Here is a 16,473-nt window from a genome sequence, read left to right as displayed (position 1 = left end):
GAAATTCAGACATAAATACTGATGTCAAGCCCAGTCAATCAGAACCGTGCATTCCAAGTATCAGACATGAATCTTATTTTTACTTTTAAGATTACATATTTTGACAGTAGTCATGCATGCCCAACAGTGACATTCCACTAAGAGGATAAAGGCATGATGGAACCTCTACTGATACTGTGGTTGTCAAGAGCAAATGAAAACATGTTACCTTAAAACCACACATCGCTTGCACTTATTATAATATACAAAATTTCACAAAATTATTCTTCCATGGAATGCAAACACAGCAATCATTGACAACAATATCATCCCCAAATCAACATTAAGATCAATGGCCAATGAAGTTGTTTTTAATGGTGTTGGTTATCTGAGGAAAAATTGGCCAAGATACCACAGAAACCACTACTTTAGTGCCTTAAAATCTTCATAAATGCGAGGTTATTCACTTTGGTAGCAAAAACAGGAAGGCAGATTATTACCTGAATGGTGATAGATTGGGAAAGGGGGAGGTGCATCGAAATCTAGGTGTCCTTGCTCAAGTTGCTGAGGGTAAGAATGCAGGTGAAAAAGGCAAATGGTATGCCTGCTTCCTAGTGAGAGGATTTGAGTACATGAGCAGGGATGTCTTGCTGCAATTTACAGCTCCTTTGCAAAACCACATCTGGAGTATTGTGTGCAGTTTTGGTTTCCTTATCTGAGGAATGTGCTGGCCATGGAGGGAGTGTAACAAAGGTTTACCAGTCTGATTCCTGGGATGGAAGGCCTGACAAATGAAGAAAGACTACATAGGTTAAGACTATTTTTAATAGGAATTTAGAAGAATGAAAGAGAATCTCAAAGAATCCTGTAACACTTTAAAGAGGGTTAAGTGTGGGAAGGATATTCCTGATGACTGGATAGTCCAGAAGCAGGGATCGCAGTCTCAGGATACAGGGTAAACTATGTAGGACTGAGATAAGGAGAAATTTCTTCACCCAGAGAGTGGTGAGCCCGTGGAATTCTCTGCCACAGAAGGTGGTTGAAGTCAAAACATTGAATGTTTTCTGGAAGAAGCTAGATAATAGTTCTTAGGGTTAAGGGATCTCAGAGTTTGGGGAGAAAGTAGGAACAGGGGACAAATTTGATGATCAGCCATGATCATATTGAATGTTGGAGTGGGCTTGAAAGGTTTGAATAGCTTATTCCTGCTGCTATTTTCTATGTTTCTATGTTTTCTATCTGGTCAATCCCCTAAATAATCAGATAATCCAGACTCGTGAAAAATTGCTCTTGTGACTTTGCAACAGTCCTTCAATACTGCACTGCCATGTCAACTTAGAAACGACAATCAAAACCTTACACAGCAATTTAGAATCATATCAACTGGCCCAGGTTGTCACCATCATTTACAATTATTTAAATTTTATAACTAAAGTATATGCTTAAAAACTTTAATTATAATATCTGCTTTATTAGCAAGCCTATTATTTGTACATTGTCAACCTTTGGACTTTTACATAAGTGGAATTGAAGACCCCATATTGAATGATGAACAGACTCAGCAGACTATCTTGTCTACTCCTGTTTACACAGTCATAGAAGAGACCCTTCAGCCCATTAAGTCTGCGCCAACATATCTACACTCATCCCACCTTCCAGCACTTGGATCCAGCCTTGAATGTTATGACATTTCAAATGCTGATCTAAGGACTATAAAATTTTGTGAGGTTTCCCATTTCTGCTACCCTCTCAGGCAGCAATTTTCAGATTCCCACCATCCCCTGAGAGAAAAAGTTCTTTTCAAATCCACTCTAAATCTTCAGCCCTTGACATTAAAATTATGCCCCATCATACTTGATCCTTCAACTATCTGTAAAGTGATATACACACACACACACACACACACACACACACACATCCAACTATTATGGAAGGAGAGCTGAACCACGTTTACAGTCAGAGAGGACAGGTACTGGGGTGAGCAGGGGCAAGATCAAATTGGCAAAAGGTTGGAGGATGTTTGTAGCGGCCTGAGGAACAACTCTTGCTATTTCTGATCCCACACAAGCTCTGAAGGTTTTATCTTTTTAATAAGGAAAGCCAATGAGGGTAATGCAGTTGCTATTGTTTATGTGGCATTTCAAAAGGCATTTGATGAAATACCACATAATAGGCTTGCCAGCAAAAGAGAAGCCGGTGGAATAAAAGAGACAGTCGTTGCAGGGATATAAAGTTGGCAGAATGACAGGAAACAGAGAGTGGTGATGAACTGTTGTTTATTGGACTGGAGTGGGGTTATAAAGCAGAGTTCCCCAGAGATCAATATTAGGATCACTGCTTTTTATGGTCTATATTAATAAGATAGACTTGAGCGTATGGGATAGAATTGTGAATGTATTGATAGCATAAGGCTTCTAAGTATTGTGAACTGTCAGTCATACAGTGAATGACTTCAACAGAACACAGAGGGACTGGTGGAATGCACATACTCATTGCAGATGAAATTTAACAATGAGAAGTGTGAAGTGTTACATTTTGGGAGGAAGAATGAGGAAATCCAAAGCAAAGGGAGCACTTCTAAAGTGGGTGCAGAATCGGAGGGACTGGGAGTACATGTCGTAGTCATACAACCTGCACATTACAACAGTGACTACACTCCAGAAATGCTGTGCGATATCCAGTGGTCATGAGAAGTATAATATAAATGCAAATTTTCTTTTTCTCAATCTGTCTTCTCAAAACACTGAAGGTGACAGGGCAAATTGAGAAAGTGCTTAAAAAGATATAAAAATTCCTGGGCTTTAGAAATAAAGACATGGAGTAAAAGCTAAGAAGCCATGATGCACTTTCATAAACTCGGAGTCAGCCTCAGTTCGAGGAAGAGCAGAGTCTGATTAGAACAATTCAACATGGATTTAGTAAGAGGAGGTCATGCCTGACAAACCTGTTGGAATTGTTTGAAGAGGTGACAAGTAGGTTAGACCAGGGAAACCCAGTGGATGTGGTCTATCTAGACTTCCAAAAGGCCTTTGATAAGGTGCCACATGGGAGGCTGCTGAGCAAGGTGAGGGCCCATGGTGTTTGAGGTGAGCTACTGGGATGGATTGAGGATTGGCTGTCTGACAGAAGGCAGAGAGTTGGGATAAAAGGTTCTTTTTCGGAATGGCAGCCGGTGACAAGCAGTGTCCCGCAGGGTTCAGCGTTGGGGCCGCAGCTGTTCACATTATATATTAATGATCTGGATGAAGGGACTGGGGGAATTCTAGTGAAGTTTGCCGATGATACGAAATTAAGTGGACAGGCAGGTAGTACTGAGGAAGTGGGGAGGCTGCAGAAGGATTTAGACAGTTTGGGAGAGTGGTCCAGGAAATGGCTGATGGAATTCAACGTGAGCAAACGCAAGGTCTTGCACTTTGGTAAAAAGAATAAAAACATAGACTACTTTCTAAATGGTAAGAAAATTCGTAAAGCCAAAGTACAAAGGGATGTGGGAGTGCTAGTCAAGGATTCTGTAAAGGTAAACATGCAGGTTGAGTCAGTGATTAAGAAAGCGAATGCAGTGTTGTCAGTTATCTCAAGAGGGTTGGAATATAAAAGCACCGTTGTGCTACTGAGACTTTATAAAGCTCTGGTTAGGCCCCATTTAGAGTACTGTGTCCAGTTTTGGTCCTCACACCTCAGGAAGAACATACAGGCACTGGAACGTGTCCAGCGGAGATTCACACGGATGATCCCTGGAATGGTAGGTCTAACATACGAGGAACGGCTGAGGATCCTGGGATTGTATTCATTGGAGTAAAAGCTAAGAAGCCATGATGCACTTTCATAAACTCGGAGTCAGCCTCAGTTTGAGGAAGAGCAGAGTCTGATTAGAACAAGTCAACATGGATTTAGTAAGAGGAGGTCATGCCTGACAAACCTGTTGGAATTGTTTGAAGAGGTGACAAGTAGGTTAGACCAGGGAAACCCAGTGGATGTGGTCTATCTAGACTTCCAAAAGGCCTTTGATAAGGTGCCACATGGGAGGCTGCTGAGCAAGGTGAGGGCCCATGGTGTTTAGAAGATTAAGGGGAGATTTAGTGGGCGGCACGTTGGCACAGTGGTTAGCACTGCTGCCTCACAGCGCCAGAGACCCAGGTTCAATTCCCGCCTCAGGCAACTGACTGTGTGGAGTTTGCACGTTCTCCCCGTGTCTGCGTGGGTTTCCTCCGGATGCTCCGGTTTCCTCCCACAGTCCAAAAAAATGTGCGGGTCAGGTGAATTGGCCTTGCTAAAATTGCCCATAGTGCTAGGCAAGGGGTAAATGTAGGGGTATGGGTGGGTTGTGCTTCGGCGGGTCGGTTTCCACACTGTAAGTAATCTAATTTCAGAAATTTACAAGACAATACATGGCTTGGAAAGGGTGGACACTAGGAAATTGTTTCCATTAGGCGAGGAGACTAGGACCCGTGGACACAGCCTTAGAGCCGCTTGCGAAGCGCTTCTTTGATGTTTCTTCCGGTATTTATAGTGGTCTGTCCTTGCCGCTTCCGGGTGTCAGTTTCAGCTGTCCGTTGTAGTGGTTGGTATATTGGGTCCCAATATACCAACCACTACAGCGGACAGCTGAAACTGACACCCGGAAGCGGCAAGGACAGACCACTATAAATACCGGAAGAAACATCAAAGAAGCGCTTCGCAGGAGGCTCCAGAGCACTGATGATGTCGCCTAGCCAGGGGACGAAACGTTTGCAACAAAAACTTCCAGCTCGGCGAACAGAACCACAACAATGAGCACCCGAGCTACAAATCTTCGCACAAACCTTGAACAGCCTTAGAATTAGAGGGGGTCAATTCAGAACAGAAATGCGGAGATATTTCATCAGCCAGAGAGTGGTGGCCCTGTGGAATTCATTGCCGCAGAGTGCAGTGGAGGCCGGGATACTAAATGTCTTCAAGGCAGAGATTGATAAATTCTTGATGTCACAAGGAATTAAGGGCTACGGGGAGAATGCTGGTAAGTGGAGTTGAAATGCCCATCAGCCATGATTGAATGGCGGAGTGGACTCGATGGGCCGAATGGCCTTACTTCCACTCCTATGTCTTATGGTCTTATGGAGTACTGTGGGCAATTCTGGGCATTGCATTTTAGGAAGGCTTTCGAAAGGGTACAAAAGTTAGGAGATTGGTTCCAAATAGACACAACTTCAGTTACAAAGGTATGTTAGAGAAACAAGGATTGTTCTCCTTCAGAAGGTTAAGAACAGCTTTAATAGAGTTGGTAAAATGAAGAGGGTCTAGATAGGGTAGAGAAACAAAAAGCTTTTCTCCTTGGTAGTGGTGTCAAGAACCACAGAACATTGATATAAAACAAATGACAAAAGAATCAATGGCAACATGAGGAAAACCTCTTCACACAGCAAGTTGTTAGGATCAGGAATGCATTGCCTGAGAGCATGGTGGAGACAGATACAATTTGGGCTTATGAAAAGCTATTGAATAAGCACCTACAGAGGGCAGGTTCCAGAGCAGCACAGAAATAACAGGAGCTCAGAGGGAGTGACCGAGTTGCTCTTGCAAAGAACTTGTTCAAACTTAACAGGCTACACTATAACAAATCAATAATTCTATATGATAACCCCAAAAGGAGACCCAGTCAAGATATTTAAACATTACGATGGGCTTTGTAGGGGAAAACATTTTCATCTTGATTGCATGGTCAGTAAGCTGAGGTCATAAGTTTTAAATTATTGTTAAATTAGGCAAATGAAGAAATAGTTTCTACTACTAACACCCCCACTGAGGGTAGTTAATACATGATAACCCAATAGAATCGGATTCCATAGTACTTTGCAAACAGTACTGAGATATATTCAAAGTGGGCTTGTCTGCAGGATTATGGGGAGGGAGGTGTGAGACAAACTGGACAGTTTTTTTCACAGAGTTGACAAGGTCATGATGGGCCAAACAGCTTTCTACAATTCTTCTCTAAATTCTAGTCATAAAACCTAGTTCCTAGCTTTAGATTATGCAGTGTCAATAGCACTTCGCAGAGCCGGCCAATTAATAGCTTCCCATCATCTCAAATGGCAGTTCTGGTAAATATGTCTATATAACAATTTAGAAAGGAAAATTTTAAAAAATACTTACGAAAGAAGTATATAAGAAGAGATTTCAGAGAAAGGCCAGGGAAGTTTGACATTGGCATAGGACAATGAACTAAACAGCTTTCTGCGATGTATTATGTTTTACAGGGGTAACTTTAAACTAACCCGCTAGCAGGAAACCTCAAAGTTGAACTAGATTGTCAGTTTTACAACTCTGTCCATTCCGATAAAAGCCAATGATAAAACCCATTACAGAGTAAAATAGGTAAACTGCTGCAATCTGGCAGATCCTTTGCAATAAGGTGGAAGAAAACAGGGAGGGTGGAGAACTGAGGGTAGAGGTCAGATAACTGTAACATTTACAAAATTGGTATTAGTGACTCAGCAACTCCTATTGGGCTTGGCCAATTTTGTTTTTCTTTTGGTGGTTATCATCCACTTTGCACTGCCCTCAGGCCAAATTTAATCCCAAGGAATTTTTCATATTGTTGGGTTGAGATTTTCCAGTTCTTTACCCTTGTGAGTCAAACATTTTCTTTCTAGGTTTATACAAATTCTGAGGATCTAACTGGGTTTTTACTTTGTGGTCCAGGTGTCATTTCTGGTGCGTATAATTCCCAGTCCAGATTGGTTCCTTGGAGCTAACAGCATCAACTTATGTGAGAATAATGACTGGAAGGACTCCTACAACTTGGATCTATTTCCTTGGGATGCTGGGACAGACAGCGGATTTACATTTTCATCACCAAACTTTGCAACCATCCCTCAGGAGACTATATCACAAATAACGGCAAAGCATCCATCCCACCCTGCCAATTCTTTCTATTATCCACGTCTGGAAACATTGCCCAGAATGGGCTACTCAGAGTTCACTCTGCTCCCTGCAGTATTACCCAATCAGGCACCAGACAAAGAACCTGAACCAACAGAATCAACCCCGGGGCCAACCCAAAATGGGACAGAACTTTCACAAATCAACAGCACGTACACAGGGAATGGAACGAAAATGGAAGTTGAACTCTTCAAGGCTGATGATGTCTTCAATGACGTATTTGAAAAGCCATTGGGAAAGGAACCTGGAAGTAAGTGGAAAGAGTAAACTGACAGCGAGTGGGGGTGTGCAGAGAGAATCACCAAATTTGTGTTCCTCTCTGTGGAAAGCTTCTTCCCAATTTTGCTGCTGAACAGCTGGTTCTAATTTAAATATTATTTCCTCCTCAACTTTTAATCCAAAATAGTTTCTCCACATCTACCGCATTGAATTCATTGAATATTTCAAACAGATAAGGTAAGGGGTAAATGCAGGGGTATGGGTGGGTTGCGCTTCAGCGGGTCGGTGTGGACTTGTTGGGCCGAAGGGCCTGTTTCCACACTGTAAGTAATCTAATCTAATCTAATCTAATCTAATCAGATCACCCTGTCAATGTGGAAGTACAAGACAACCAGTCCTTATAATTTACCCTCCAGGCCACTGAAGTACTTCAATTTTCTCTATTTGTGATTATTGGCTAGGAAATTCCTTGGATCTTTCCCTACCATTAGTCCTAGTTTCTCCTGCTAATGGAAATATCTTCCCAATGTCCACTCTGTCCAGGCTGTTCAGTATTCTTTACGATCCCCCCTTATCCTTCTAAACTCCATTAAGTATACTCAGAGTCCTCAAACTTTCTTCATATGTTAAGCCTTTCATTCCTGGGATCATTTTCGTGAACCGCTCCAAGGCTGGTACATCTCTTCTGAGATATGAGGCCGAAAACATCTCCTTTTCCACTTGGAGACCCTGCAGCCTCCAGGATTGAACATTGAGTTCAATACCTTTACAGCCTGATTCCATTCTTCCACGTCTTATATACAACCCACACCCGGACCTGTTATGGCATGGTTTGCTGTTAGCACTGTCACTCATTCTTCTGTACACCTCGGGCCATGGTCACATTATATGGGTTGCATTCAATAAAGCTCACCCATTTTCTCCTACTTTTCACTCTTATCATCACTTTGGATATTCTAAAGAAGGGTCACTTGACCTGAAATGTTAACTCTGCTTTTTCTCCACTGATGCTGCCTGACCTGCTGAGTCTTTCCAGCAATTTCTGCTTCTGTTTCTGATTATCACTTTCCTGGCTTTTCTTCTGTCCTGGCCTTTCCTATCTCTCTCTCTGGCCTCCATCTTTACCTACCTGATCACCTCTCCCCTTCACACATTATCCCTCCCAAACCCACTCCTACTTCATCTCCAGCATAAATACCACAACTTCCTCACTGCTAACAGGTCAAATGAAGAGTCACTGAACTTGAGATGTTAACTCTGCTTTCTTCCCAGATGCTGCCAGACCTACTGAGTTTCTCCAGCAATTTCTGTTTTTGTTTCAGATCTCCAGCATCCACAGTTTCTTGTTTTATTTTATTTCCTTTGTGTACCTCCTTTTACTGCTATGCTCAGGCATATCCAAGAACTGAAAATGTGTTGCTGGTTAAAGCACAGCAGGTTAGGCAGCATCCAAGGAACAGGAAATTCGACGTTTCGGGCATAAGCCCGAAACGTCGAATTTCCTGTTTCTTGGATGCTGCCTAACCTGCTGTGCTTTAACCAGCAACACATTTTCAGCTGTGATCTCCAGCATCTGCAGACCTCATTTTTTACCTATATCCAAGAACTTCCCTGCAATGTACAGGTGTCAATGCACCATCCTAACCCCTGGGGTGCCTCCTAGCTAAATACTCATTGTGTCAAAAACTGACATTCATCAATGTTTCTGTGGATAACCAAGGTTATGTACATCCTGGTTTTGCTATGACAGCAAACATAGCATTGGAGAAATCACCAAAGAGGGGCCAAGGTACATTGTGTAGGATACCATTGGGGACATAAACAATAAAATGAGGAGGTAAAAGGTAAATTGGCTAGTTGTACTTGATGAAACTAAGATTGAATTTTTACAGCTGGGAAGACTGTGAAATGATGGAAAGCTACTGGGGATCTATAAAAATAAACTTCACTCGATTTCGTTTTTTCCCGGTGCTGTACATTCCAATGCATATAGCACTGATGCTGGACTGAATTCTAAATCTGCAACTTTGAACACAGAAGATCTGCTGGCGCCGAAGCAAAATTCCTCCGCAAGTCCCACTGTTAATTTCTAGAGGTAATACAAAACAGAGATTTAGTGGCTCCTGCTGACGAGGGCAGCACTTTCTCTCTCTCTTTCTTCAGCTGAGATTGTCAGTTTCATAGTCAAAGAGATGTACAGCACAGCAACAGACCATTCGGTCCAACTCATCCATGCCGACCAGACATCCTAAATTAATCTAGTCCCATTTGCCAGCACCCGGCCCATATCCTTCTAAACCCTTCCTATTCATATACCCATCCAAATGCCTTTTAAATGTTGTAATTGTACCAACTGCCATCACTTCCTCAGGCAGCTCATTCCCTACATGTACCACTTCTGTGTGAAAAAGTTGCCCCTTAGGTCCCTTTTATATCTTTCCCCTCTCATCCTAAACCTATGCCCTCTAGTTTTGGACTCCCCCACCTCAGGGAAAAGACCTTGTCTATTTACCCTATCTATGCCCCTTATGATTTTATAAACCTCTATAAGGTCACTCCTCAGCCTCTGATGCCCCAAGGAAAACAGCCCCAGCCTATTCAGCCTCTCCCTATAGCTCAACCCTTTCAACCTCGGCAACATCTTTGTAAATCTTTTCTGAACCCTTTCATCCTTTTTATAGGAGGGAGACCAGAATTGCACACATTATTCCAACAGTGGTCTAACAAATGTCTTGTACAGCTGTAACATGGCCTCCCAAATCCTATACTCAATGCTCTGATCAATAAAGGAAAGCATAGCAAATGCCCTCTTCACTATCCTATCTACCTGTGACTCCAGTTCCAAGGAACTATGAACCTGCATTCCAAGATGTCTTCTTTCAGTAACTACTCCTAGGACCATATCATTAAGTGTATAAGCCCTGCCCTGGTTGATAATTACATAAACCAAGGGGCTGACCTCAGAAAAGTGCTGAAAATGTGTTGCTGGTTAAAGCACAGCAGGTCAGGCAGCATCCAAGGAACAGGAAATTCGACGTTTTGGGCCGGAGCCCTTCATCAGGAATGAGGAGAGGGTGCCAGGCAGGCTAAGATAAAAGGTAGGGAGGAGGGGCTTGGGGGAGGGGCGATGGAGATGTTATAGGTGGAAGGAGGTCAAGGTGTGGGTGATAGGCCGAAGTGGGGTGGGGGCGGAGAGGTCAGGAAGAGGATTGCAGGTTAGGAGGGCGGTGCTGAGTTCAAGGGAATCGGCTGAGACAAGGTGGGGGGAGGGGAAATGAGGAAACTGGAGAAATCTGAGTTCATCCCTTGTGGTTGGAGGGTTCTCATTCCCTTGTGGTTGGAGGGTTCCCACAGAACTGACCTCAGAAATCCAGGCTTGTACCTTCCACGGGAGACAGTCATGACTAGTTCCTGTAGCAGATTCCCACAAAGTAAATTTCTGTGGCAGGAGGGCCAGGAATTCAAATTTGACTCTTCAATTTTTATCAGGATGAGCAGGGGTCATTAAGAAGAGTTACGTGACTAGAAATTTGACAAGTGACTCTGGGCTCAAATTTGGTTCCCTTCACCTGGTGTTTATTTGGCAGTAAAGTCCTTAATTTGGGGTCAGTTGCCTTACTGTTCTGTTAACACTTGTGGGGTCCCTGTCCCCATTATTGAAAGAAAGATTTAAAACTGTTTGTGAGAACTGCCCATCTGATTCTGGCCCTAATTTCTTTTTAAGATGTCAATCAACACTATATGACACAAATAGGTCCCCCAATGCCATTTCGGTCAGTCTACAACACCCACGTTTGCAACTTGTTCAATGGGCACTGAGGAGAAGAGGGCCTGCTGCTGTTGAATTATTTGTTGGAATCATAATAGAATCCTCACAGTGAGAAAAGAGGCCATTCGGCCCATCACGTCTGCAGTGCCCCTCTGAAGAGCATTCCAACCAGTCCCAATCCTATCTCCATAAGTACCACCTATGCTAAACATCCATGGACACTACAGACAAACCTGCACATCTTTGGATTGTGGGAGGAAACCAGAGTACCTGGCAGCTCGGACGCAAGATAGCGCCGGATATGGTCGACTCCTTGCGAGCTCCTGCATGCAAATCTAAGTTTCCTATTTCCTACAATCATTCTACACTCTTTAAACTTAATAAACTTAAAAATTACTAATGACTACATTTTATCTAAACTCACAGGTTTGAAGCTCCTCTGATCCTCAAAGCCAGCTTACTTGGCATTCGCTTGTACCTGTGTTTTTGTTTTTGCTGCTGTTTACCTATTATTCACTATCTATGCTATTTAACTCTGTGATCTGCCTGTATTGCTCGCAAGACAAAGCTTTTCACTATGCCTTGGTACACATGACAATAAATTCAATTTAAGAATCCCAGACAGATATGCTGAGCATGCAAATTCCAAACAGACAGTCAAACAGGTTGGAGTCAAACCCAGGCTCCTAGCACTATGAGGCAGCAGTGCTAACAACTGAGACACCATGTTGGGCCCTGGAGAGGCCTCTGGTGATTGCAACAATATTATTGGGTTTGTCTGCTTTTTGTGCACGGATATATCTGGACAATTTTCCACATTGTCAGATAGATGCTAGTGTTGTAACTGTACTGGAACAGCTTGGCTAGGGCAAGTTCTGGACCACAAACCTTCAGTACTATTAACTGAATGTTGTCAGGGCCCAAACTCTTTGCAGTATCCAGTGTCTCCAACTATTTCTTGATATCATGTGGAATTAGCTGATGACTGGTATCTGTAATGCCAGGCACCATTGGAAGAGGTCGAGATGGATCATCTACTCGGCACTTCTGGCTGAAGATTGCCGTGAACGCTTCAGTCTTATTTTTTGCACTGATGTGTTGGCCTCTTCCATCATTGACGATGGGAATATTTGTGGAGCCTCCTCCTCCACTGAGTCATTCAATTGCCCACATCATTCACGATTGGATGTAGCAGGACTGCAGAGCTTAGATCTGATCCGTTGGTTGTGGGATTGCTTAGTTCTGTGTATCATTTGAATCATAGAATTAAAGAGCAGAAAGAGGCCATGCGACTGCTTATGCTGTTTGACATGCAAGTAGTCCTGTTTGGTGACTTCACTAGGTCGACACCTCATTTTCAGGTTTGTCTGGTGCTACTCCTGGCCGGGGGAGGCGATGGCCTAGTGGTATTATCACTGGACTGTTAATCCAGAGACCCAGGAAATATTCTGGGGACCCATGTTCAGATCCTGCCGTGGCAAATTAATTCAATAAAACTCTGAAATAAGAGTCAAATGATAACCATGAATCCATTGTTGATTGCTGGAAAAACCCATCTGGTTCACTCATGGCCTTTAGGAAGGAAACTGCCATCCTTACCTGGTCTGGCCCACATATGACTCCAGACCCAATGTGATTGACCTTTAACTAATCTTTGGGATGGGCAATAAATGCTGGCACAGCCATTGATGCCCTCATCCTCTGAATGAATAAAAAGAAATAATATCCACCTGCACTCTCCATTGAATCAGGGATGATCCCATGGCTTGATGGTAATGGTTGAGTGGGGTGTATGCCAAGCCATGAGATGGCAGATTGTTCTGGAGTCCAATTCTGCTGCAGTTGATGGCTTGCAGTGCCTTCTAGATGCCCAATCTTGATTCTGGTGGAAGTCTGTCCCATTTAACATGGTGATTGTGCCACATGACATCATGTAGGATATTCTCGATGTGAAGGTTGGACTTCAGCTCCACTACTTGCATGACTGCACAGTGGGCGGCACGGTGGCACAGTGGTTAGCACTGCTGCCTCACAGCGCCAGAGACCCGGGTTCAATTCCCGCCTCAGGCAACTGACTGTGTGGAGTTTGCACGTTCTCCCCGTGTCTGCGTGGGTTTCCTCCCGCAGTCCAAAGATGTGCAGGTCAGGTGAATTGGCCATGCTAAATTGTCCGTAGTGTTAGGTAAGGGGCAAATGTAAGGGTAGGGGTATGGGTGGGTTTCGCTTCGGCGGGTCGGTGTGGACTTGCTGGGCCGAAAGGCCTGTTTCCACACTGTAAGTAATCTAATCTAATCTAGGATAGATGCATCTGCAGCTGGCAGATTGATGGGGATGAAGTCAAGTATGATTAACTCAACCTGCCGCAGATCCAGGTTTGCAGTTATATCCTTTAGGACATGACCAGCTCGGTCAGTAGTGTTGCTGTTGAATCACTTTTGGTGGTGGACATTGAAATCCCCCACCCAGAATACAGTTTTTGCCCTTGCTACCCTCAGTGCTCCTCCAAATGTTGGTCAACGTGAAGGAGTACTGATTCATCAGCTGAGGGAGGATGGTGTAAGGTAATCAGTAGGAGATTTCCTTGTCCGTGTTTAACCTGAAGCCATAAGAATTCATGAGGTCTGGAGTCAATATGGAGGACTCACAGGGCAACTCCCTATTGACTATATCCCATGTGCTGCCATCTCTGCTGGGTTTACTCGGCCAGTGGGACAGGGCATATCCAGAGATAGTGAGGATGTGTCTGCGGGTATAGTCTGTCAGGTATGAGTCTGCGAGTATAACTATGTCACGCTATTGCTTGGCAAGTCTGTGAGACGGGGAGAAAGTGAGGACTGCAGATGCTGGAGATCAGAGTCAAAACGTGTGGTGCTGGAAAAGCACATCCAGTCAGGCAGCATCCGAAGACTGGAGAATCAACATTTCAAGCTTAAACTCTTCATTAGGATTCTGGGGGAGGCCAACGGGGGCTGAGAGATAAATCTGGGAGTGGGGTTAGGGGAAAGGTAGCTGGGAATGCGATAGGTGGATGAAGGTTGGGGGTGATGGTGGTAGGTCGGAGGGGAGGGTGGAGCTGATAGGTGGGAAGGAAAATGGACAGGTAGGACAGGTAGGACAGTTCAAGAGGGCAATGCCGAGTTGGAGGGTTGGATCTGGGATAAGGTGGGGGAAGGGGAGATCAGGAAACTGGTGATATTGACATTGATCCCATGTGGTCGGAGAGTCCTAAGATGTAAGATGAAGCGCTTTTCCTCCAGGCATCGGGTGGCTAGAATCTGTTGGTGGAGGAAGCCCAGGACTTGAAAGTCCTTGGGGGAGTGGGAGGGGGAGTTGAAGTGTTCGGCCACAGGGCGATTGGGTTGTTTAGTGCGTGTGTACCAGAGATGTTCTCTGCAACATTTTGCAATTTTGCAAGTTGGCGTCCTGTCTCCCCAGTGTAGAGGAGGCCATATCGAGAGCAACAGACACAGTAGATGATGTGTATGGAGGTACAGATAAATCTCTGTTGGATATGGAAGGATCCTTTGGGGCCTTGGATAGTGGTGAGGAGGGAGGTGTGGGTGCAGGTTTTGCACTTCTTGTGGTGGCAGGGGAAGGTGCCGGGAGTGGAGAGTAGGTTGGTGGGGGGGCATGTACCTAACAAGGCAGTCGTGCAGGGAATGATCTCTCCAGAACACTGATAGGGTTGGGGAGGGAAATATATCTCTGGCGGTGGGGTCTGTTTGTAGGTGGCGGAAATGGCAGAGGATGATGCATTGTATCTGGAGGTTGGTGTTGATGACTAGAGAGGTTCTATCCTTGTTGCAATTGAAGGGGTGGGGTTCAAGGGCGGAGGTGCGTGAAGTGGAGGACATGTGCTGGAGAGCATCGTTGACCATGTGGGAGGGGAAATTGCAGTCCTTGATGAAGGAGGCCATCTGGGATGTTCTATTGTGGAATTGGTCCCCCTGGGAGCAGATGCAGTGGAGGTGGAGGAATTGGGAGTAAGGGATAGCATTTTTACAAGAGGTAGGGTGGGAGGACGTGTAGTTCAGGTAGCTGTGGGAGTCGGTGGATTTGAAGTAGATGTTCATGTTGAGTCGGTCGCCAGAAATGGAGATGGGAAGGTCCAGGAAGGGGAGTGCGGTGCAGCTGAACTTGAGTAAAAAGTGAGGTCTGCAGATGCTGGAGATCAGAGCTGAAAATGTGTTGCTGGTTAAAGCACAGCAGGTTAGGCAGCATCCTAGGAACAGGAAATTCGACATTTCAGGCCAGAGCCCTTCATCAGGATGAAGTGGAGAAAGTGGGAGAATTCAAAGGAAAAATTGTCCAGCCAATTGAATGAGTGTGTTGGTGGAAGGGTACTGATTGGTTTGGCAGGAGTGGAAGAAACGGTGGGCTTGGTGGCCTTCATCATGGCGGATAGATGTGTACAGGGTTGGATGTCCACGGTTAAGATGAGGCATTGGGAGTCAGGGTCCTGAAAGTCATGGAGGTGGTGGAGGGCGTGGGTGGTGTCTCAAATGGATGTGGGGAGATCCTGGACCAAGGGGGACAGGATGGTGTCAAGGTATGTGGCGATACGTTCGGTGGAGCAGGAGCAGGCTGAGACGATGGGTCAACCAGGGCAGTCAGGCTTGTGAATTTTGGATAAGAGGTAGAACCAGGCAGTGCAGGATTCCCAGACTATGAGGTTGGAGGCTGTCAGTGGGAGATCACCTGAAGTGATGAAGTTGTGGATGGTCTGGGAGATAATAGTTTGGTGATGGGTGGTGAGGTCATGATCGAGGGGGCAGTCGGAGGAGTTGTGCGTGATTTAATGTCTGGCTTCAGGGGTGTAGAGGTCGATGCGCCAAACTATCACAGCGCCTCCCTTGTCTGCTGGTTCGATGGTGAGGTTGGGGTTGGAACGGAGGGAGTGTGACTTTTGGCACGAGTCCCCAGATGTTAGTGAGGAGGATCCTGCAGGGTTGACAGGGCTGTTTCTGCCATTGTCATTTTCGATGCCTAGGTCAATGCCACGTGATCCATATGGTTTCATTTCTTTGTTGAGACTTTGTAGCTATTGATACAACTGAATGGTTTGCTGCACCATTTCAGAAGCCTGTTGAGAGTCAACTGCATTGCTGTGGGTCTGGAGTCACATGTAGGCCAGACCAGCTGAGGATGGCAGATTTCCTTCTCTGAAGGACATTAGTGAACCAGATGAGTTTTCTCAACAAACGGCAATAGTTCCAAGGTCACCAGTAGATTCTAAATTCCAGATTTCTTTTAATTGAATACAATTTCCACCATCTGCTGTGGCAGGATTCAAACCAAGGTCCCAGAACATTTGTTGAGTTTCTGGATTAAAAGTCTAGTGATCGAACCACTATGCTGTAACCTCCTTTAATTCCTAGAGATTTCAGGGCAATCATTAAGAATTTTTAAAAAATTTGTTAAGAGGACATAGATCCTAGGTCAGCATTTATTGACCATTCTTAATTGCCCTGGAGAAGGCGAGCTGCAATGCTTAGGGTGTAAGGGTAGCCACAGTGATGAAAGGAAGGAAATTTCAGAATTTTCACCCAGTGAGTGCTAAGGATCTGTGATCTAGTTCCAGTCAGCAC

The 16,473-nt window shown here is 44.7% G+C and overlaps 1 protein-coding gene across 1 annotated transcript in view; it reads left to right on the top strand.

The window, feature by feature from the left end:
* The window catches only part of LOC132826171 (spondin-2-like), a 35,456-nt gene that overhangs the window by 8,063 nt on the left and 10,920 nt on the right, over positions 1–16,473 (top strand). Inside the window, exon 3 of the mRNA XM_060841814.1 lies at positions 6,658–7,147. Within this exon, the coding sequence (XP_060697797.1) occupies positions 6,658–7,147 (490 nt within the window). The remainder of the gene's footprint in view (positions 1–6,657; positions 7,148–16,473) is intronic.

This window comes from Hemiscyllium ocellatum, chromosome 22 (assembly GCF_020745735.1).
Source record: "Hemiscyllium ocellatum isolate sHemOce1 chromosome 22, sHemOce1.pat.X.cur, whole genome shotgun sequence".
In the NCBI taxonomy this organism is placed as follows: domain Eukaryota; kingdom Metazoa; phylum Chordata; class Chondrichthyes; order Orectolobiformes; family Hemiscylliidae; genus Hemiscyllium; species Hemiscyllium ocellatum.
This window is presented reverse-complemented; position numbering and strand designations above follow the sequence as displayed.